This window comes from Mastomys coucha, unplaced genomic scaffold (genome assembly GCF_008632895.1).
Source record: "Mastomys coucha isolate ucsf_1 unplaced genomic scaffold, UCSF_Mcou_1 pScaffold18, whole genome shotgun sequence".
Classification (NCBI taxonomy): Eukaryota; Metazoa; Chordata; class Mammalia; order Rodentia; family Muridae; genus Mastomys; species Mastomys coucha.
Window position 1 is genome coordinate 60,850,639 of NW_022196900.1, and position 22,223 is coordinate 60,872,861.

The 22,223-nt window shown below is 43.3% G+C and overlaps 1 protein-coding gene and 1 long non-coding RNA gene across 8 annotated transcripts in view; one reads left to right on the forward strand and one right to left on the reverse strand.

Moving 5' to 3' along the window:
* Window positions 1–22,223, forward strand: part of Dnajc6 (DnaJ heat shock protein family (Hsp40) member C6) — a 157,310-nt gene that overhangs the window by 115,297 nt on the left and 19,790 nt on the right. For all 6 annotated transcript variants that reach the window (XM_031377954.1, XM_031377958.1, XM_031377957.1 and 3 more), the window contains 10 exons: window positions 1,631–1,753; window positions 6,559–6,692; window positions 8,205–8,399; window positions 9,712–9,829; window positions 11,142–11,221; window positions 12,074–12,267; window positions 12,357–12,437; window positions 14,035–14,469; window positions 19,056–19,190; window positions 21,204–21,272. In XM_031377954.1, coding sequence (XP_031233814.1) covers window positions 1,631–1,753; window positions 6,559–6,692; window positions 8,205–8,399; window positions 9,712–9,829; window positions 11,142–11,221; window positions 12,074–12,267; window positions 12,357–12,437; window positions 14,035–14,469; window positions 19,056–19,190; window positions 21,204–21,272 — 1,564 coding nt within the window. The remainder of the gene's footprint in view (window positions 1–1,630; window positions 1,754–6,558; window positions 6,693–8,204; window positions 8,400–9,711; window positions 9,830–11,141; window positions 11,222–12,073; window positions 12,268–12,356; window positions 12,438–14,034; window positions 14,470–19,055; window positions 19,191–21,203; window positions 21,273–22,223) is intronic.
* LOC116096302 lies at window positions 13,994–16,234 on the reverse strand. Of its 2 annotated transcripts, XR_004120946.1 has the most exons (3): window positions 15,821–16,234; window positions 14,766–15,139; window positions 13,994–14,453 (listed from the first exon to the last, which is right to left on the reverse strand). It is a non-coding gene; the product is annotated as an uncharacterized LOC116096302 (long non-coding RNA). The 2 variants fall into 2 exon arrangements; XR_004120945.1 differs by having other exon boundaries at window positions 14,766–16,228.

The following is a 22,223-nucleotide window of genomic DNA, read 5'->3' on the forward strand; positions in this document are numbered from 1 at the left end:
CAGATGGCCGTGAGCTATCATGTGTGTGGCTGCTGGGAATTGAACTCAGGACCTCTGCCAGCCCCGCTTGCCTCACTCCACTTGCTCTGGCCCCGCTTGCTCCAGCATAATTCACTGTAGCTGTTTTCAGACACACCAGAAGAGGGCATCAGATCTCATTACGGGTGCTTGTGAGCCACCATGTAGTTGCTGGGATCTGAACTCAGGACCTTCGGAAGAGCAGTCAGTGCTCTTACTCACTGAGCCATCTCGCCAGCCCAGTGAAGAGTTTCATAATGAACCAGAAGCTCACTAGCTAGCTGGCCCAGGAGCTTTGTCTCCTGAGTGAGTGCTACAATGCCTCATCAGTAGTTTTGAGATCCAATTTCTGGTCTTCATTCTTGCTAGCAAACACTTTACCTACTGACCCATCTCCCCAGTCCTCTCAGATCTTCTTAAGGCCTCCTGTGGACCTCAGAGCTTTGCATTGGCAATGACTTAGTTAAATAAGGATAACTTCTAGCATGTTTTGGATCTGTTTATGTGTGTCAGATACAAACTAAGCCTTGGCAGTCGATTCTCCTGTAATACCAACAGCTGTGGAAGGAGGTCCCATCCACCACATTTTATGAGGAGAGAATGGGTTAAAGAGGTAAAGTCTACCCAAGTATAACCTTCATATTATTAGATAGATTAGTGAATGTGTAGTCAGTCAGGGCATGCGCCCTGCACAGTGTGACAGTTGTTCATCCAGCCAGTGCCGCCAAAGCTAATGAATGGATCATGCTCAAATGGATAATGCTCAAAAGACCTGCGCTTAGCAGTGTGGCTATATAGATAACTTAGCTTTGAAAGTAAAAATTTCTCATGACCAAAATTGTCATCTAATCAATACTAGTCTTTTTTGATTGTCAAACAGATGAGGACAAGTATTCTAGTGGGTCTCTAACTTGTCAAATGCATATATTAAAGGAAGGTGGGAAGTAGTTCCCCTACCAAGAAAACTGACATACAAGCCACCCCTGGCTCCCTCTGCAGGGCTATTCATGGTATCAGGAGAGCTGAGACGTAGAGACTACAGAGTTTATAAGAAACATCTAGAAGAAGAGTACTAGAAATTGAATTCTGTGCTACCTAAGGCAATTTAAAAAATCCAAGCATTAGCATAAATGATCAAGTTAATTTAAAGTGTATTTTTAAGTGTTTTTATATCTTCAGGAGAAAGGAGGTCTTTCATTAAAACAACAAACAAACAAAACTAATGCTATGTTAAGCCAGGCTCTCCCACTTATAATCCTATTTCTTAGGAGGCTGAGGCAGGAAGATAGTGGATATAAGGTTAGCCTGGGCTATGAGCTGAAACCCTGAATTACAGAACTGGTGGTGTGAAACTCTTCCTCTTTCTGTATTTAGACCTTTCTTCCACTTCCAGCTGTCTGTGTCAAAGGGTGACACAGTGCCACTTCTAGAAGGTTGATGTGGTTCATGATTATGGAGATCTTAACAAATTATTGCATCGTTTGTCTTTCTGCATTTAGATCCTGTTCCATACATGGAGAAATGACAGGATACTGCTTCCAGAAATTCTATGTGGCATGTGCTTATGGGAATGAATTGGTGGGAGGAGTAATTTTCTGTCTCCACTCCTTAGGTCTCAGAGTGCAGTTGGCCCATCAGGCAGGCTCCAAGTCTACACAACTTGTTTGCCGTGTGTCGGAATATGTATAACTGGCTGCTACAGAATCCCAAAAATGTCTGTGTTGTCCACTGCTTGGTGAGTGATCTTTGTTCCTTCTGCTTCTGAAATATGGACCTTGCTGTGTCCAGAAGGGTAACACCTGAGTTTAGCAGCATTTACTAAGACTCTACTTAGAGGTAAAGCAATGCCAGGCAGATAAAAATGGTGGAAGAAAAGAAATGATATATTAGTGTTAAAAACTATCTTCTCATTTTTTGGCTTTTTCCCCTTACCCCCCTAAAGGAAAATTATTAAAGGAAGAATTTATTATTCTTGGTGGTGTTTTATTTTGTTTTGAGATGAATTCATACTGTGTAGTCCAGGCAGGTCCTGAATTTGTGGCCATCTTCCTGCCTCAGTTTCCCAGGTGATGGGATTACAGGTGTGACCACGGTACCTGACTTTATTCTTGCTTTGGTGTTTGAGTAAGAGTGGGAGAGGTCTGTGTTCGCAGGCTCATTACTACAGGGGTTCTAATGTGCTGCATGTCATAAAGAGGTAGGAAAAAGGGTTGGGTACATGGGTAAAAATGCACTAAGCTTTGTATGGATAAAATGGATATAAATGTATTTAATTTTCTTTAACTACTTATGCTTAAATGAAAATAAAAGAAAGGGACATTTATCCACCCTGTTTCATGGACCAACTCTATTTCCAAATGATTCCTGAAGGGATGGAGAGGTCTTTGGCTTGTGTTTCCTGCAGCCCCTTCCCCAGCCTTTCCTCTCAAGCCTCTTACCTGTCCCTTAAAACTCAACTTTCAGCACAATCCTTCCAACTCTTGAGTATTTTTCATAGCACATACATTTCCACTGTGTATCTAAATATCACCTGTGGCACTGAATACATGGCATCACCTCTGGTCACTCCCTGCCCATTTCCCACCGGACTGTCCTCTTGCAGAAAGAAACTGCCATTGAACTTTAACACCAAAGATCTAAGCAAGGCTGGAGAGATGGCTCAGCATTTAAGAGCACTGACTGCTCATCCAGAGGTCCTGAGTTCAGTTCCCAACAACCACATGATACCCCAAAGATCTGAGCAAGTGGCTGTATACGTGAACGCATGGAGTTGAGCAGAAGCACTGGAAATTGTTCTGTCTTCAAACGTCAGTCAGTTCTTGTCATGGTTTGTTCTTTTGCTTTGCTCCAAGGGCCTCCAGGATGACTTTCCCCTCCTTAAGAGCCAGCTGGCTAGAACAGAGGAGACAGTTGAAGAAGTTTTTTTTATATTTCTGTTTCAACTCCCAAGTTCTTGGCAAGAATGCAAAACACTTGGTATCTGTAAGCATGTAGGGTCAGATGGATAAGATGGATTCAAATGTATTTAATTTTCTTCACTATTTGTGTTTAAATAAAATTAAGCGAAAGTGACATTTATCCCCCCTGTGGAGTAGTTTCATGGACCACCTGCATTAAATGCCACGGGGCAGGGCTTGCCTTTCAGGGGCACAATCTATCCCCTGAAGAACAGCTTGATTTTAGGCCTAGGCAGTCTTAAGTGTAATGAGGATTTTAACTTAATTTTTTTTCTAAAAGTTTAGAGAGATGGAGCCAGGCAGTGGTGGTACAAGCCTTTAGTTCCAGCACTTGCAAAGCAGAGGCAGGTAGATCACTGTGAATTCAAGGTCAGCCTGCTCTACAAGAGCTAGTTCCAGGACAGCCAGGGCTATCAGAGAAACATTGTCTTGAAAATCAATCAATCATCAGTCAATCAATTGATCAATCAAAAGTTTGGAGAGGTTAGAGGCTTTCCAGCTCTCATACTGCAATCATGATTCAAAAATTGAAGGCTTTGTGCATTCATCTGGGAATTTGATTGCCATCCTCACTACAGTCCAAAGTAAAAGCACACTGTTGGCCACCCAAACCATCCAGGCTCTCTGTCATCATGTGCAAGCTCTAGAAAGCCACGAAGAGGGGCTGGAGAGATGTCTCGGTGGCTAGGAGTACTTCCTCTCCTACAGAAGACCCAAGTGTATTTCTCCTAATCCATGTCTGCTGGCTTATAACTGCTTGTAACTAGGAGCCAATATCCTCTCCCGACTTAGGTACCAGTCATGTGGTATGCAAATATATATTCAGGCAAAACATCCGTGCATACAAAAAATAATAATCTTTTAAAAAGATGCCATGAAAGAACCTGGCTTAGTGGATATCCTGTCTCGGCTGGACTTGGCTGCAGGATCAGGCTTCAAGCATCCTACCTGTGTGATCATAATGAAGCCACATGGAGAACATTAGAGGCCGATGATGAGCGTGTAGGGGAGGCGCAGGCCGGCTGCTACCATTATGAAAGGCTTGGGCTGCAGTCTGGCACCTATTCCAGAAACTGCTGGCTAGTTATGAGCAGCTACGACCCTCAGAGTATCCTCCTGACTTCCTGAGGCGTGAAATCCTTTCTTCCTGAGGCATGGAGTCTTCCCAGGCAGCATCAAATGAATAGCTATGTTTGGAGACAGAGCCATCATCTTTCCCATTGGCGCCATTTCTTGTTGAACTTAAATGCAGACAGTTCCAAGGATGTGAGGTATAAGTAAATACTAAGGGGGAGAGGTGAAAGCTCTGTAAAGAGGAAGAAAAAGAGATTGACCAAGGACTGTTGTCTGTCAGGATGTTCTTAGCCTTACAAAAGGCCATGTACGATGAGCCAGATGGCCTTGACCTGTCTGGGAAAAAGAATGGAAGCTATGCACTAGCCCTTCAGTGCCTTCCTGTGTATATCATAGATGTATTTAAAATAATGAGCATAGAGCTCATTATTAATAAAAAGTAATATTTTTTTAAAAAGGCCCATGAATAGATAAAATGAACAGACACACATCTAAGAGTTATGATTAAGAATGGCAATGAGGGGACTGGTGAGATGGCTCAGCGGGTTAGAGTACTGACTGCTCTTCTGAAGGTCCTGAGTTCGGATCCCAGCATCCACATGGTGGCTCACAACCATCCGTAATGAGATCTGATGCCCTCTTCTGGTTTGTCTGAAGACAGCTACAGTGAATTACACTGGAGCAAGCGGGGCCTGAGCAATTGGAGCTGGAGTGAGCGAGCTGACCGGAGCGAGTGAGCAGGCCTGAGCAAGCAGGGCCGGCAGAGGTCCTAAGTTAAATTCCCAGAAGCCTCATGGCCATCTGTACAGCTACAGTGTACTCATACACATAAAATAAATAAAAATAAATCTAAAAAAAAAAAGAATGGCAATGAAACATGTAAATAAAGAAAATATCTAATAAAAAAAAGTACTGGAAGAAAAAGAATGGTAATGAGGCATGTTCTGGAAAGAATGATGAATCAGGAAAGTGTTTCTTACCCCAAAGCCCCCTTTCTGTGTTCAGAGCAGGGATAGGAAAGTCTCAGGGCATGTAGTATATAGTTCAAACCCTTTACTCTGTCTTTTTGCAGGGGACAGATGTCAGGCTAGTAGGGACAGCTGATGAAATGAAGTTGGCAGGCATTGAGATAGTAGAATATATAGGCTTGCAGTGCCCAAATTAGCCCATTTTCAGGACCTAAATTCTGTGACAAATTTCTGACAGCATGTGGAGAAATAGCTATGGATCCCTGTCTTCTATGAGAAAACACAAAGAAGAGGAGCCAAGGAAGCCATGGACCTTCCCCCCTCCCCCGCCTCCGCCAACCTGTAAAATATGGGTCTTCAGGAATAAGTCAAATGAATCACTATATATAACTTAAAAGTCTTAGGGAAAAAAAAAAACCCACGGGCTCAGCTGAGCACAAGGACCAAAGGAAGGAGACATTTTGCAGCGAGGCAAGTAGACTAATTGGGAAAGTTTACAGGGTTCCTACTTGAGAGTTCCACGATGGCTACGATGGAGTAAGCAGGGACAGGTTGTTTATTTAATTTTCAGTTGGGTTATAGCTCAATATCTGCTTGGAGTGGTGAATAGATCAACATCCTCATGGCTGAAAGCTTCGCTTGGTTATGTTTAAAAAAGAATCGTCAGCTATGATGACGATATGGAAAGCAAGCTTTATCAGCTCTCTCAGAATTGGGATGATCCCAGAATGAACCTGGATTTTAAAAGTTCTTAATAATGTGCTGGAGAGACGGCTCAGTGGTTAAGAAGATGGGTGCTTCCAGAGCACTGGAGTTTGGCTCCAAGCACCCACATCACAACGGTCTATAACTAGCTCTAGGCACCTGGACCGCTTGTGGCCTCTGTAGGTCCCTGTATGTGCATGTGTGCATGTGAGTGCATGTGCACACTCACACACAAGTGCTTTGAGACAAAACCTGCTTGGTTGTTTAACAGTGTGAAACATAAGATGACCATGTAACTAGTTCTAAAATAACTAAACATAACTGTTTACCTTGGAGTTTGTGCTGCTGTGATAACACACCATGATGAATAGCAACTTGGGGAGGGAAGGGTTTATTTCTAGTTACTGTTAGTTCTATATCACAGTCCATCACCAAAGGAAGTCAAGGCAGGAATTCAAACAGGGCAGGAACCTGGAGTCATGAGTGAATGCAGAGGCCATGAAGGGTGCGCTCTTTCCTGCCTGGCTTCCTGGCTTGTTCAGCCTGCTTTCTTATATCACTCAGGACCACCAGCTATTTCTCAGCAAATATATGCAAGTGGAATTTATTTTCCTGAGCTTCTTGGGTAATTACAGGGTCACTCTTATAAAAGTTTTTCCTCGCTGCTTTGTGATTTCACGGCAGGGACAGATTTTTTTTTGGTTTTGAAATGAACAATTCTAAAGTAAAAGGAAACCTGCAATTAGGAGGGTTCCCTCTGTTCTCTCTCTCTTCTCTGCGAACTGGCTTTCCCTGCAATCGATGTTTCTGATGAGTTTGTGGGTCTTCCTTGACAGGATGGACGGGCCGCATCGTCAATTCTGGTTGGTGCTATGTTCATTTTCTGTAATCTCTACTCTACGCCTGGCCCTGCTGTTCGATTACTCTACGCAAAGCGACCAGGAATTGGGCTCTCTCCGTCCCACAGGAGGTACAGTGATGGAGGCGTCTGACTGGCACATGTGTGGTTTATGTAGTACCCCGGTGTTATGGAAGGTTGGCCTCATGGGAGCTCTCTTTTAGATTCTAATTGGTTGGTGTTATCCTGAACTATGATGACAATTAAAATGGGTGAGAATGTTGGGTTTTCACACAAGTCAATGAACCTTCATTTGAAAGTCTGTGATTAAAACTAAAAGGGAATTTTAAAGAATGCCTTGGTTTACTTTTTTTTTTTTTTTTTCGAGACAGGGTTTCTCTGTGTGTAAACCTGGCTGTCCTTTAACTAACTCTGTAGACCAGGCTAACTTCAAACTCACAGAGATCTTGCTGCCTCTGTCTCCTAGGTACTAGGATTAAAGGGTGAGCCACCTCTACATCCTGTCCTGCTTTCTTCATTTAAAAGGAGAGGAAACAGGAGAACTGAGCCAAGGCTGTGCTGTGCTAAGCACCAGTTTGAAAACCCACTGAACACAGCTTGACCATTCTCCCCAGCACAGCTCCCAGTGCCTAACAGTTTCATGCTGTAGGTCTTTATTAAGATGTGCTGGTGGTTGGGCATGGAGGCACACACCTTTAATCCCAGCACTTGGTAGGCAGAGGCAGGGGGATCTCTATAAATCTGAGACCAGCCTGATCTACAGAGCAAGTTCCCAGGACAGCCAGAGCTACACACACACACACACACACACTGGTGATTACTATATAAAAATGCAAAAAATAAAGAGAATAGATGTTTTAAAGCTTATTTTTTTCTATGACTAAGATATAAGACTATAATCAATATAGGCTAAAATAGAAAATGTGCAATGGCTTTAAAAGGAAGCCCATTTTAGGTACCTGATTAATTTTCTTTCTTAGAGTTATAATTAGTTTCTCTGTTCTTACTTAAATTTCATCTTCTTACATCTTTGGATAAAATTCAAATTTTGGATAATAAATTCTAAAGTTTATCCAACTCTGCCTTTTGCTGACATGCTTAATCTGCTAGATTTAATAGAAGTAGATGCTCAAATATCAGGCTAGTGAAGTGTTCCCACAAGCTTTTGACTGAACACACACCTTGCTGCTAGCTCAGCATGTCAGTGGAAACAAGCTCTCTCTCATTTAAAACAAGATTTACTTATTTTTATGTTATGTATATGGGTGTTTTGCCTACATGTATGTAAGTACTACACATGCATGCCTGGTGCCTGTGAGGCCAGAAAAAGAGGTGTCAGATCCACTTGGAACTGAAGTTACAGACTGGGTGAGCAACCAAGTGGGTGCTGGGGACCAAACCCTGGGTCCTCTGAGAGCAGCAGGTGCTCACACCGACCGAGGCATGGCTCCAGCTCTGACGTACAAGCTGTCCTAATTGTCTGCATTCCCCTGTGGTAGTTTATGATAGGAATGTGCAGAGTACATTTCTATTGCAATTTAATTTGCAAGGACAAACTTCACCGCAGACACTGTCAATCCTCCTGCTGTGATGGGCTCATAAAATGGCAGTCTTCTGTTTCAGGTACTTAGGCTACATGTGCGACCTACTTGCAGATAAGCCCTACCGCCCTCACTTCAAGCCGCTCACGATCAAGGCAATCACTGTCAGCCCAGTTCCCTTCTTCAATAAACAGAGGAATGGGTGCCGCCCTTACTGTGACGTTCTGATTGGAGAAACTAAAATATATTCAACATGCACAGACTTTGAACGAATGAAGTAAGTTGCCATGTTTTTCTCTTCTCTTCTTGCATATTTAATTCCTGTGTGAATTGCATTCTTCCTGCTTATCTCTGTGAAGGGTTTTTTTTTTTTTTAAAGCTCAACATATGTTTAATCAAAGATGAACACAGCTAATCCAAGGATTTGTCTCCTTTATACACAGTGGTACTGTGTTCTGAAGGACAGTGTTTGAGGTGTCCTGGATGAGGAGAGAGAGGTGGGCGCAGAGGACCTGCACATTTGAAAGAGACTTTGTGATTTGGGTAGATGGTTTAGTTACTTTTGAATTGATGTGATAAGACACTGTGACCAATGTATAGAAAAAAGATTTATTGGGAACCTACAGTTTCAGAGGCTGAGTCTATGACCATATGTGGAAGCATGAGGGCATTGAGGCAGGCATGGTATTGGTAGAGTAGCTGAGAGCTTACATCTTGACACAATGACCAAGAAGTAGAAAGAGCTAAGAGTGGTGTGGGTCTTTGAAGACTTAAGCCCACCCCTAGTAATGCATCTCCTTCAAAAAGTCCAGACCTCTTAATTCTTCCCAAACAGTTCTACCAATGGAGGAACCAAACTATTGAAATATATGAGCCTATGAGAGCCAGTCTCATTCAAACTGCTATAGAGATGATGTATTTAAAAGTACTTATAGCCAGGCAGTGGTGGTGCACGCCTTTAATCCCAGCACTTGGGAGGCAGAGGCAGGCAGATTTCTGAGTTCAAGACCAGCCTGGTCTACAGAGTGAGTTCCAGGAAAGCCAGGGCTATACAGAGAAACCCTGTCTTGAAAAACCAAAAAAAAAAAAAAAAAAAAAAAAAAGTACTTATATGATCTACAAAGATGAACAGGCACCCGTGGGAGGTGCTTGGATTTTAGGAGATAAGGGGGTAGCTGATAACACAGCACAGACTTAGTTGGCAATAGGTTGATTTAGGAGTCAGTGGTCTAGACTCCCAGAAAGTATGACTTTTTAGTTTCTGTTCTGACCTTGGTTGGAATTTACTGTTAAAGTCAAGAAAAGGTGACTGTAGGGGGGCATGGTTGTTTGAAGAAAACAAGATGTGATTAGAAGTCCAGACTGGATGGAGAGAGAAGGCCTACATTGTTGTGTCAGTGCTCTACCAGCCCAGAAAAAGTCTGCAGCCAGTCCATACTACCAACATTCCTACTCTCGCACAAGATAGGAAGGAGTTTCTTGTCTAAGTCTGGGTGTGCAGGTCCCTTAGAGCCATAGAGGAATATTCCTGTGTCTGTGATTGTACCAGACTGGACACTCTCATGGTCTCTTCTGATCTCCGTTTAAAGAGAATACCGTGTCCAAGATGGGAAAATCTTCATCCCTCTGAACATCACAGTCCAAGGTGACGTCATCGTCTCCATGTACCACTTGCGGTCAACCATCGGGAGCCGGCTGCAGGCTAAGGTCAGCTTTCAGGAGGACTTGGACTGTGAGCTCTTCTGAGTTTGTAGCATAAGTATTACTGAGTCTTTTCTCTGTAACACTTTCGGCTTGATTGACATGTGAGTTTGGAGTGAAATGGAGTCTTACAGCTTGTTGATGTCCATCTTCCTTATCACTGTGGGAAGGCATGGAGATTGAGGCAGGTTGTGACTTATACATAGTCCTGGGGAGACTCTCTTGCATCATAACTTTCAGCAAGCAATGTTCTTGAGAACCTGAGTCTTTTTTTTTTTCTTTTCAGTGCTGTGGTTAGGGGATCACTATAATATGGGAGCTTTCAACTAAGTATGAGTATAGTTAAGAATTTTTCCCCAAAAGATGGTTCAGCAGGTAAAAGTCCTTGCCACCAACCCTCATGTCCTGAGTTTAATTCCCAGAATGCCTTCCCCAAATCCAATGTGATTTTAGTGTATATGAAAGGTGTTGTTAGTATTAGAATTATCTTATTTAAAAAATGTTTTCTTCACCACTAAAAGAAATCTTGAACCGATCAGCAGTCAATAACCATCCCCACCTCCTTCCTCATCTCCTGATTACCATGCATCTTTTTCCTGTTTCTATAGACTTGCTTATATGGGGACATATCATATAAATGGAATCATAGAATATGTGGTCCCCTATGGTTGGCTTTTTTTACTCAATGTAATAGGTTGGAGGTGTATTTATGTTTTAGCATGTAGCCGTATTCCATTCCTATAGATAGCTAAGCAACACTCCACAGAATGGATATGCCATATTTATTAATTCTTCCTGTTTAGGTTATTTCTCCTTTTTGGCTATTGGGGAAGATGTTACAAGCAATTATATCTTAATTAGTCAAATATTTCTAAGAACATACATTATGTCTATTACCTAGGTGTTTTAGATCAACAAAAAAAAGTAAGATTGTACTCTTAGCTTTACAGACCTGACCCTAGAGGGGGCAAGTCAAATATATGAATATCCACTGTGCTGTATCAGATGATAGACAGGGCTCTGTCATTGCAACAGTTTTTTTTTTTAGGTAGTGGTGGCCATACAGACTGGGGGGGGGGGGACTTTGAAGGATGAGTTTGTCAGGTTGGAGCAGGAGTCCCTGGGAAGAAAGAATACAGAAGAGCACAGGACATCACGATGAGTAAGGAAATGGCTTGCTCTCATGAAGAGAAGCTAGAAACGAGCCTACGAGGTCATTTAATGAGAATCAGATAAAGAAGCAGTAGAAGGTACAGACACAATCTTCAATGTAGACTCCCTTTCTCCTGCTGACCACACTTCTTGCACATATTTCTAGGTGACCAACACACAGATATTCCAGCTCCAGTTTCATTCTGGGTTCATTCCGTTGGACACAACAGTTTTAAAGTTCACCAAGTAAGTGCTGTGTGTGCCTGAGGTCTTCACCAGCGTGGCGGGAAAGCTCTGAGGGTCTGTACTAGCATGCTCATGTCGCCAGAGTTCTGAGCTGCGCACTGTTCACTGTGGCTTCCCCACTTAGAGCGGTGGCTACATGTGTTTAAAACCTTTCCATTGAGTGTGGTTGATCTTAAGAAGAGCAAATGGATCAGTGAGCCAACTAGAAAGGTCTAAGGTTCCATGTTAGGGAACAAAGGATGATGACCTTGATCCTGTGTGTTTGTGGATAGCTATCTCCAACAGAAATGGCATAGTTTCATTTCTTGGATGGCATAAGTAGTGACCCCCCCCCAAACACACACACACAAGAGGCGGCTGGCTGTAGTACCAAAAGAGGTTCTGGGGAATCCAGCTACACTGAATATGGACCTACAAATGCTATCACAAAATGTAGCTATAGATCTCAGGGGGTGGCTGAATCTGGGGTGGTGGGTGGGGACAGTTGCTGGAGCTAAGAGACAGAAAGCGATGAAGGAATTCAGGAGTTCTAGCTCAGAAGGTGCCAGCCTGTCTTAGGGCCTGTCTCACTATTTTGATGACCCATTTAGCCACGCCAGCGCATACTAGCCAGATGTATCAACTCTGCTTCTCCCAGTGCTTTTACTAATATGTTCCGTAGGAGTCCACCAAATTGAAGGAGTGTTATTCCATTTTTCTCTATATGAGGAAACTGAGGCATAGCAAAGTAGCACCTAGTTAGTACCTGAGCCAACCTAGAAGTGGGTTTCAAGCAGAACTCGAGACAGCTTGAGCTGGGTCCTGTGCTGAGCATCCCGCTGACTGCACTGTTTCTGTTTTTCTTTCCATTAGGCCTGAGTTGGATGCCTGTGATGTACCAGAAAAATATCCTCAGCTGTTCCAAGTGACCCTGGATATAGAAGTACAGCCCCAAGACAAAGTGATCGACTTAACTCCACCGTGGGAGCACTACTGCACAAAAGATGTGAACCCCAGCATCCTCTTCTCCTCTCAGCAGGAGCATCAGGATACTCTGGCCTTAGGGGGTACGGGTCTTGGATGGTTTGGGTTTTCAGAATGAAGCTTTTGCGTTACATACTGTGTTTGGTTGAGCCTGCGACCTTTTGCCTTGCAGGTCAGGCTCCAGCAGATCTCCCTCCAGACCATCCCAGGAATGTTGGGCAAGGAGGGTTCTTTGCCTCTCTCTGTTGGCAAGGTATGGCAGAGTCTTTCCCTTAGGATGATTAGATGATAAAGTGGTTAAGTTGTCTGGGATTATTCAAACTCTTCTTGAAGCAGTGTCAACGAAAGACTCCTTTCTCCCTTATTTCTGACGCTTCCATTCATCTGTTTTTCAAATTGGCATCTTGCCTGCTTTCAGGTCCACGAGTGCTCAGACTGATCAGAAAGCCAATGTAGGCGAAATTCTACCTTCTTTATTTGCAGTGTTTCCAAGCCACATCTTTCAAGACTGATGAAGCGTGTCGTATTCTAAGATCCCTCTTTAGGCTGTTGACAACTCCGAAAGACTAACAAAGAGTTCCTGCCTGCAGGCAGATATTCTATTTTTGTTTGTTTGTTTGTTTTTGTTTTTGTTTTTGTTTTTCCGAGACAGGATTTCTCTGTATAGTTCTGGCTGTCCTGGAACTCACTCTGTAGACCAGGCTGGCCTCGAACTCAGAAATCCGCCTGCCTCTGCCTCCCAAGTGCTGGGATTAAAGGCGTGCGCCACCCCGCCCGGCTGCAGGCAGATATTCTAAAGACGGGCAGTTGGATATTGTCTCAAGCCCTCTAGCTCCAGCAAGGCAGGATGGGTCTTGGCCAGGCATGGCGAAGGAAGTCACTATGGCCCGTATCTCTGCTAGTTGCTTTAGCAACCATTAGCCCACACAGGGCTCTACCACTGTGCTATTTTCTCCCACATTTCCAGATTCCTTCTTAACCTAGCGCTTTATGTTACTATCTTGAGGAGACAGCCATTGGCACCCTAGTTAATGCGCCCTGCCCATGCTTGCTTTGCAGTCTGCAAGCGTTAGCTGCAAAGTGTGGTATAGAATCGAAAATTCAAACTTTATATGTGAAAGGGGTTAGGGTTAGGGGTTCGGCTTCAGAGATGGCCTCTGTAGCAGTTTCTTGATTTTTCTGATGTTTGTAACATAGCATTCCTAGATGTTTTCAGTGTTAGGTTAAAAAGTATTCCTATGATTCCTTTGGATCCAAAGGTTTGTTTACAAAGTTTTCTTTTGAAAAATGGAACGGAAGCTCCTCAGACTTGGAAGGCCAGGCAGATATGGCTTGCAGATAGATCGCTAGCCTCTTTCTTGGTCCTTACCTTGCTTCTTTCTCATAGGAATGGCTTCTAATAAAACATTACTCTTTTCCCACTGCCATGTTAATATGTAGAAATAATTTCTGTACGGGTCTGAAGAGTTGGCTTAGTGGTTAAGAGCACGTGATGCTTTTACAGAGGATTGTCTATAACTCTAATTGCAGGGAATCTGATGTCCTCTTGTGGTCTCTAGGGGCACCAAGCACACGGTGTCCAGACATATGCAACACAGGCACTCACACATACACATAAAACAAAATCTTTTTAAAAAGAAAGAATCTCTGTGGATGAACATAGGTTTTAACACAGATGTAGTCTTTTATCTGCTTAAGGATTTTACATTTTGCAAAGATATGTAAAATATATCACTTAATAACACCTGTAGCATATATTTTCTCTTTCTGAAACAATGTACATATAACAAACCTGAGCGGGCTCAGCAGTCAGTTACGTAATCATTTATTTGCACATTGGCCCTCTTTAGATCAGAAATCAGAGAAATCACGCTGTGAGGAGGACCATGCTGCCCTGGTGAATCAGGAAAGTGAGCAGTCAGATGATGAGCTACTGACCCTCTCCAGCCCGCATGGCAATGCAGAAGGTGACAAGCCTCACGGAGCCAAGAAGCCAGGCAAAAAGCAGCAGGAGCCAGCTGCGCCTCCTCCCCCAGAGGAGGTGGACCTTCTGGGCCTGGAAGGGTCTGATGTGAGCGCGAACTTCTCTCCCCTGGCAGCTCCTCCCAGCAATTCTGAACTGCTGAGTGACCTGTTTGGGGGTGGAGGTGCTACAGGTCCTGCTCAGGCAGGACAGGCCGGCGTAGAAGATGTGTTTCACCCTAGTGGACCGGCATCTGCGCAGTCCACACCACGGCGAGCCGCCACCTCCGCCTCCGCATCGCCAACCCTAAGAGTGGGAGAAGGTAAACTTCCTATTTCTTTGCTATCTCAGATTTCAGGAATAACTTCTGGGCCAACCATGTAGACCTCAAATGCTTTAATAAGCTGAACTTTTTTGTTTTTTTAAAGTTTCTTGAAAAAACATAAGGGAAATACAAACATTGTCCATTTTGGTAGAAAGATATAGGGATGTATTTAAGCTCCATACTTTTTTATTTAAATGTTTACCTTTTGAATATTTTATATATGAATACTATATTGCATCATTTCCCCCTTGCTCCCTCCCTCCTCCAACTCCTCCCATGTCTCCCTCACTCACCTCTGACGTTCATAATCTCTTCTTTCTCATTATTGTTACGTGTATATCAAGCTCCTGAGTCCCTGTAGTGTTGCTCATATGCGTCTAGGGCTGACTACTTAGGATTGCATAACCTGTCTGGGACTTGTACTCTCTTGATCCACAGCTCTTCATCTAGGGGTGGGGCTTTGGAAACTTTGTGTTGGCATGCCCCCAGTGCTGTCACTAAGCAGGTCTTGTTTAGCCAGCTCTATCACTGAGATGTCACGGGTGCAGCTTTCCTCTTACTTCTAGAAGACACTGTCTTGAAGCAGGCATCCTGATCATCTGACTTAACTCCATACTCTTCGTTTTCTCTTCTTGGGACTTGAGCCTTGAGTCCACTTTAGTTACTTCTGTTTGGAGATAGAGATGGATGAGCTATTATTTACTACAGCAGCTGGTATTTATGTGGTACCCATCACTTCCCAGATATGGAATACATGATTAAATATGCATCGCTTCTTTTAAAATCCAGTAGACAGATGCTACCGTTATCTCCACGTCAGAGTTGAGGAAATGGAAGCTTAGAGTTTAATTAGCAGCATTTGTTCAAACAGCTGGGAATGGATGGAGCCAGGGTCCAAACGTGATGTGCGGATTCAAAAAGAGCTTTTCCTCAGACCTCCTGTAATACTTTCTATGCATTCTAGTTTTCTGGATATATCCTGGCTATACAGAGAAGTGTTTGAATACACCAGGATATGCTTGAGGGGCTCAGACCAGTGGCATGTCTTCAGAGGGAAGTGTGGCTGGTCTTTGTAGGGCGTGTGAGCCATATATACTTAGTTTCACTTGATATACCACCACTGATGTGACTCTTCCTTTTCCTGGCCAGCCATAGCATTAAGGCTTGCAAGGTGATCTGGCTGAGTACCAGAGAGTCACTACAGCTTCTGAATGACCAGCACAAACCAGCTCTGTGACTGTCACTGTTAACCAAGATGCTGCTGTGTTAGAAATCGTAAAGATATGACTCTCAACCGCTTAGGCTAGGAGGATGCTATAGGAACCCTTTCCCCACACTAATCCTTCACCTGCCCTGGAGGCTTTCAAAGTTCTGCTGGATGCCTCTTTTGTGAGAAGGGGAATCAGAATCACAGAGTTTGGATTGGTGGTGGCTGGATTGGTGAGCGCCTGCATCCTTCATCGTGGCTTTTTCTTCTATGCTTTGCTTTCTTCCTTCCAGCACTGATTCATAAGGATGGGTGAAAAGGTCTTTTGGGAAAACAAAATCCCAAGATCGAAGACAGCACAGTGTTCCATGGCTGAGTTTTAAGACAAACCATCCTAAGAATGTTTGATAATTTAACTCGTCATGTCCCACGCTGCTTGGTGTGTTCCATGTCAGAGCTAGAAGGCACCTTTGACATTAGTTAATTCTGTCTGTGACATCATAGATAAGCCAATGAGCATGCCCAGCTGTTAGTGGCAGTCCTAGATGTGTGGCTCCAGTGTTCTGTCCCTCCAAAAGAAAACAGTAAGGATGCCAAGTCTAGAATTAATGGCCAGCATTTGAATCACTTAACGGGCTGGGGAGCCTTGTTAAAAACTCAATTTGGCCAGGTGTGGTAGCACACGTCTTTAATCTCAGCAATTGGGAGGCAGCAGCAGGTGGAGTGCTGGGATTTTTAGGCCAGCCTACTCTATATAGGGAGTTCCAGGCCAGCCAGGGCAACACAGTGAGACCCTGCCTCAAAACCAAAACAACACAACAAAAATCCTCTTAATTTTCTGAGTTAGGGATAATACTTATAGGCATAATGGTAAAGACTAACTCTTGAGTTTTCATCTCTATTTACACTTCCCTTTTGGTTATTAGGGAATTTCTTAAGCAAGGGGCTATGAAAAGTGCTCCAGTAACCTAAGACATCTTCCATGTTTTCTCCATTGATTAGCTTCAACCTAGAAACAAATGGGCTTACCAGTTGTCCTTTTACAGCTGCCCTACAAACTTCAGTGTTCTATGTCAGAGAGGATGAGGTCTCATGACTACTAAGTTGGGTAAGAGACGTGCATCCTGGATTACATGGCTGGAAACAGTATAGGTGTTGCTATTACAACCCCACAAGTGTTGGGAGAGCATTGTGCCGCTGATGCCATAGCTGTAAACTTGTGAGCCACATGCCTCATCGCGTCGTGACAGCGGGAAGTGTTTGTTCGCTGATTTGGTTCCCAGGCTCTATTTCTAGAATGGGTCAGCCCCACTTCAGGAAGCAAGCAGTCATCAGCTTGGTACCTACAGATTTGGAAGTGACATCTCACTTTAGGTAGTTCAAGGAGATTTTTGTTCCTTGCTCAACAAAGGGCAGTTGTCTCCATGCGGCTGGGTGATGGGCATCACGTTTCGTGACTAGTGCTTGTAGGTGTTATCTGGAGTTTTGAGCTGGAAAATTTGAACACGAGTCTAGCCTAAACTGTTTCCTGGAGTTGAACAAGAACAAACTTCTGAACCTCAGTTTCTCCAGGAATGAGTGAAGATAACAGCACTTCTGTTTGCCAGGGAGAAGTTGAGGACCCAAGGTCACCTCTGTAACGCAGTATAGCCCCAAGAAGATTCACTATTGCTGACCACCAGGGCTTCCTGCCTTCTTAGTTCCCTTATTTAGCTCTCTAGCTCAGTGGTTCTCAACTTTTCTAATGCTGCGACCCTTTAATACAGTTCCTCATGTTGTGGTGACCCCCAACCATACAGTTATTATCATTGTTACTTCATAAATGTAATTTGGCTACTGCTATGAATTATAATGCAAACATGTCTTCTGGTGGTCTTTGGCAACTCCAGTGAAAGGGTTCCAAAGAGGCCAGGGCCCCCAGATTGAGGACTGCTGCTCTAGCTCCAACAAGCTGAGTCAGCAATGCTGGCATCCCTTGGACTCAAGAAAGGCTGAGAGCTCCACTTATCTCACCACTCATGTGTACTCTACCTTTAGCTTTCAAGTGAGCGGAAGGTCACTTTATACAGTGTCCAAGCAAGGCCTACTTAGTGGGGTTGTCTTTCTCTTTGGAGATGGGTCTTACATAACTCAAGCTGAGCTTGAATTCATTGTGTAGCCCAAGATGACCTTAAACTTCTGATCTTTCCATTTCCACCTGCTAAATGCTGCGATTATGGGCATGTGCCACCATGCCTAGTCTTATGTGATGTTGGGGACCAAACCCAAGGCTTCATGTATGATAGGCAAATACTCTACCAACTGAGCTACATCCCTAATCCCATGAGGGGGTTTTCTATTATTTTTCTTTATACTAGTGTCCCCTGCCTGGTATTTTCCCATTAAGTCCTTTTACATGAACACTCATTAGTCACTGAATCCCTGTAGCCTATACACAGTTTGGGTAACTCATGGATTCATCTGTGTTGACCTTGTTTTCTTGGGTATTCTGTGACTATGACTTTCTGGTTTTGGTTTACCAAGATTTCAAAGGCTAGCTTGGGGAGATAGCTCACTGAGTAAAAGAGCTTGCCACACAAGTTTCAGACCCTGAGTCTGAATCCCCAGAACACACATAAAAACTGGATATGTAGGGTGAATGCCTGTAATTCCAGTACTTCTACAAGGAGATGGGAAGTAGAGGAAGATGAACCAGGAGCTCAAGGCCAGCTAGCCTGATGTATGCAGCAGAAAAATGACACTGTCTCAAACAAGGCAGAAGATGAAAACAGATGTCTGTGCTTTGTGGTGTGGTGTACACACAAATACACACACACACTACACATATATACATTACACACACACACACACCACACACTATCACACCCTAAACACACATACACTACACACACACATTAACACACTACACATACACATATATACACATACCACACACACATCATACACACTAACACACACACAGCACATACATATACTACACACACACACACATTAACACACTACACACACACCTACACCACACACTAACACACACACCACACATACATACACTAAACACACACATTAACACAGTACACATACCATGCACACACACACAGTGCATACACACAGAAAGGATTTATAAAAGCTAATTGGGCCCTAATTTAGAGTTATAGCTTTTCTAATACATCCAGACTCTTTCATCTACAGAGGTGGATTAATTCTTGTTGTGTGGGACCCACTGTTAGATCCAGAGAACGTCGTGAGGCTAGGAAGGTCTGGGGAAGTCAGGATGCAAGCATCATTCACGTGTCTGGCCAAGTAATAGTGGCAGCTCTTCAATATTACAACTATTACCTGACAGGATGAAGAAATGCATTTTCCCTTTGTCTTCTAGGTGCCACCTTTGACCCTTTTGGAGCTCCAGCTAAGCCACCGGGTCAGGACTTGTTGGGCTCCTTTCTGAACACATCCAGTGCTTCTAGTGACCCCTTTCTGCAGCCCACGAGAAGTCCTTCCCCCACAGTGCATGGTAAGAAAGGGTTTTCTGTTCCACTCAGTGGAATAGTGGAGTGGTTTTCCACAAGACAACACTAAGTGCTGTGTGTGTGTGTGTGTGTGTGTGTGTGTGTGTGTGTGTGTGTGTGCTCATCTATTATGATAGCTGCTAGCCGTGCATGGCTACACAGTAATCAGCATGGGGTTAGTCTGGTGTGAAATGTGCTCTATGTATAAAGCAAACACCAGGTTCCAAAGTTTTCTGTGCAGTGAAAGAATGCAAGGTATCTTAATACTTTTATCACAGTCACTCATTAGAATAATACTAGTGTTATCTGCTCGATAAATTAACATATTTTACTGATTTATGAATCCTATTTTTTCAAATTTCAAATGTAGGGGTGATGATTAGTATTGTTATTTTCTCATTTACATGTAATCCATGTCATTTATGAACTCATAATGCCTCCTTTCACCCAACATAAGAGAGCATTGTGTACCCTAGTCATGGCCTATGTAGACGCCATTTACTCTACCATCCTCATGCCTGGGACCTCATTTCCCAGTTTCCCTCCTTACTATCTATCTCCTTTTCAGCAATTCAGCTCTCTCTCTCTCTCTCTCTCTCTCTCTCTCTCTCTCTCTCTCTCTCTCTCTCTCTCTCTCTCTCTCTCTCTCATTTTCTTCATTTTACATCCTGATGAACATCAGATTTGACATCAGAATGTAAAGGAAGCCAGAGAGCAAATGTTGATAAAGCTGTCTATTTTTCATGAGTGACTGTTGAGCTGGAACAGGGAAGAGTAGAAAGGAAAAGAACCGTCATCCCTAGTGATGGAGTAATGGCGTGTGCTTTTAAACTAAGTAACTGGTGGGCAGGTACAAGATATGTTGATGGTAGGCAAATGTGACAGATGATTATGAAGCCTTAGAATGCCAGTCCTGGTGCCTTAGGGCCTTTGTTTGTGTGGAATGTGGGCATGTGCCTGTGTGTGGTGTATGTACATGTGATGTGCATGTGTGGTGTATATGTGGTATGTACGTGTGTGTTGTGTGTAAGTGGGATATAGGGGTGTGTGGTTTGTGTGTGTGTGGTGTGTATATGTGGTATGTGGTATATATGTGGTATGTGTATGTGTGTTGTGTGCATGTGTGTTGTATATATGTGGGATATGTATATGGTGTTTACGTGTGGTATGTGTGTGTGATGTACATGTGGTGTGTGTGCATGATGCATATGTGGTGTGTGTGCATATGTGTGGCACGTATATTCATGGGGTGTATCTGTGTGTGTTTTCAATCCCACTTGTAATGCTAGTTTAGTGACTGAATTCTACTGAATTTTATGGGCAAAGTCCTAGGGAGAGATTCTCTCCTCCAGCAGCACATTTTATTTCAGTTCTGCTCAGAACTTTGTGAGAGGTCAGAGTGCTCTCTCTTGAAGCTCTAGCAGGTTTCTTTTTGAGTGACAGTAGACACATATCTGCCACCAGCATAGTGGGCGGTGCATAGTTTTTGCCTAATTAGTGTTCTGAATGGCTCATCATTCTCAATCCATGCCACAGCCAAGGAGAAAACGGGGCACCAGTTCTGAGTGGTTTGTGCCTCAGTGACCTTGTCTGTGCTGAGCGAAGCCACACTGAGCTTAAGGATATTTCCCTCTTTTCGCATGGCCCAGAATGCTAGGTATAGAACTGGGGTGTACAAAGATGAATAAGGCAGTTCTTGCATTCAAGGGACTCAACATTTAACAAAGACAGATACTCTCACAATTACAATTCCAAGTCAGTGAATACGGAGCTAACATGAAGGTGAGCCAAGGAATGAACAGCAAAAGCCCCTGGCTTCTACCAAGCTCTCGTGAATGTGCGCAGATGAAAACAGTAAACATCCCTGTTGCAGAGTGGAGTAAAAGCCCAGGCAGCAGAATGAATCCATTAGCTATGTAGAAGCTGTGCAGAGCTCTGCAGGCTAGATGGTCCTGTGCAAACTCAGAAGAGAGGGTTCTGAGCTACCTTGTTCTCACCCATCTTCTCTCCATTTGCAGCTTCTAGTACGCCTGCTGTGAATATCCAGCCAGACATTGCTGGAGGTTGGGACTGGCACACCAAACCAGGTAAAGACCAGTGGGTTGTTTTTATGTGCCCATGACCAGTGGCAAACGCATGGTGCTTCAGCTAAGATGAGGTAGAGACTTGGAATATTATAGTACACTGTGTAGTTTGATCATTCCTAAGATCTGCATACCAATGTACTTGATGACATGAAGCGTGTATGTGTGTGTGTGTGTGTTTGTATGTGTATTTGTATCTATGTGTGTGTGTGCTGATTAACTTTCCAAGACTCATCTGTTGTATATCTAACTCAACAATATAGTTAGATGGATCTGAACTGGTTCTACCACTTAGACATTCTTGTTTGTTTTTGTTTTTGTTTTTATGTTGTTGGATAAGTCTCGGCTTCAGTTTTCTCATCTGAGAATAGGGAGAACAATGTTTATCCTATACAGCAAAGTAAGTATAAGTAAAACAGTGTAGATGTACCCTCCCTCACTGCTCATGACTGAAACTCCACACCCACCAAGTAATAGTTCCCATGGCTTCTTTCCCCAGCCCCAGATAACCAGCGCCCTACTTTCATTGAGCTTGACTGGATAAGTTTCCTACTAAGTAGAATGTCACAGCATTTGTGTTTTTGTGAGTACCTTCTGTCATTTTACAAAATGACAAGAAGGTTTATCCATATTTGTAGTCCATAAGAATATTTCTTTCTTTTTTAAGGCTAACTCATATTTCACTATTCACATAATACCACATTTTTTCCTTCCTGTCATTTTTTTTCTATACAAGCCATTTATTTGAAATGCCAACTATATGTAGGATAAAGTCAGTCTTACATGCTTATCAGTAACAGTAGAAAAATAGAACCAGTGACAACCTCTGTACAACTGTGATGGTACTCAAAAGAGACATGTATCATTTACAATGTTTCACACAGACGAATTCAAGTTTGGAGGTACCTAAATAAAAATACTATATATTTCTTTAAAAAACACTATGTACAATTG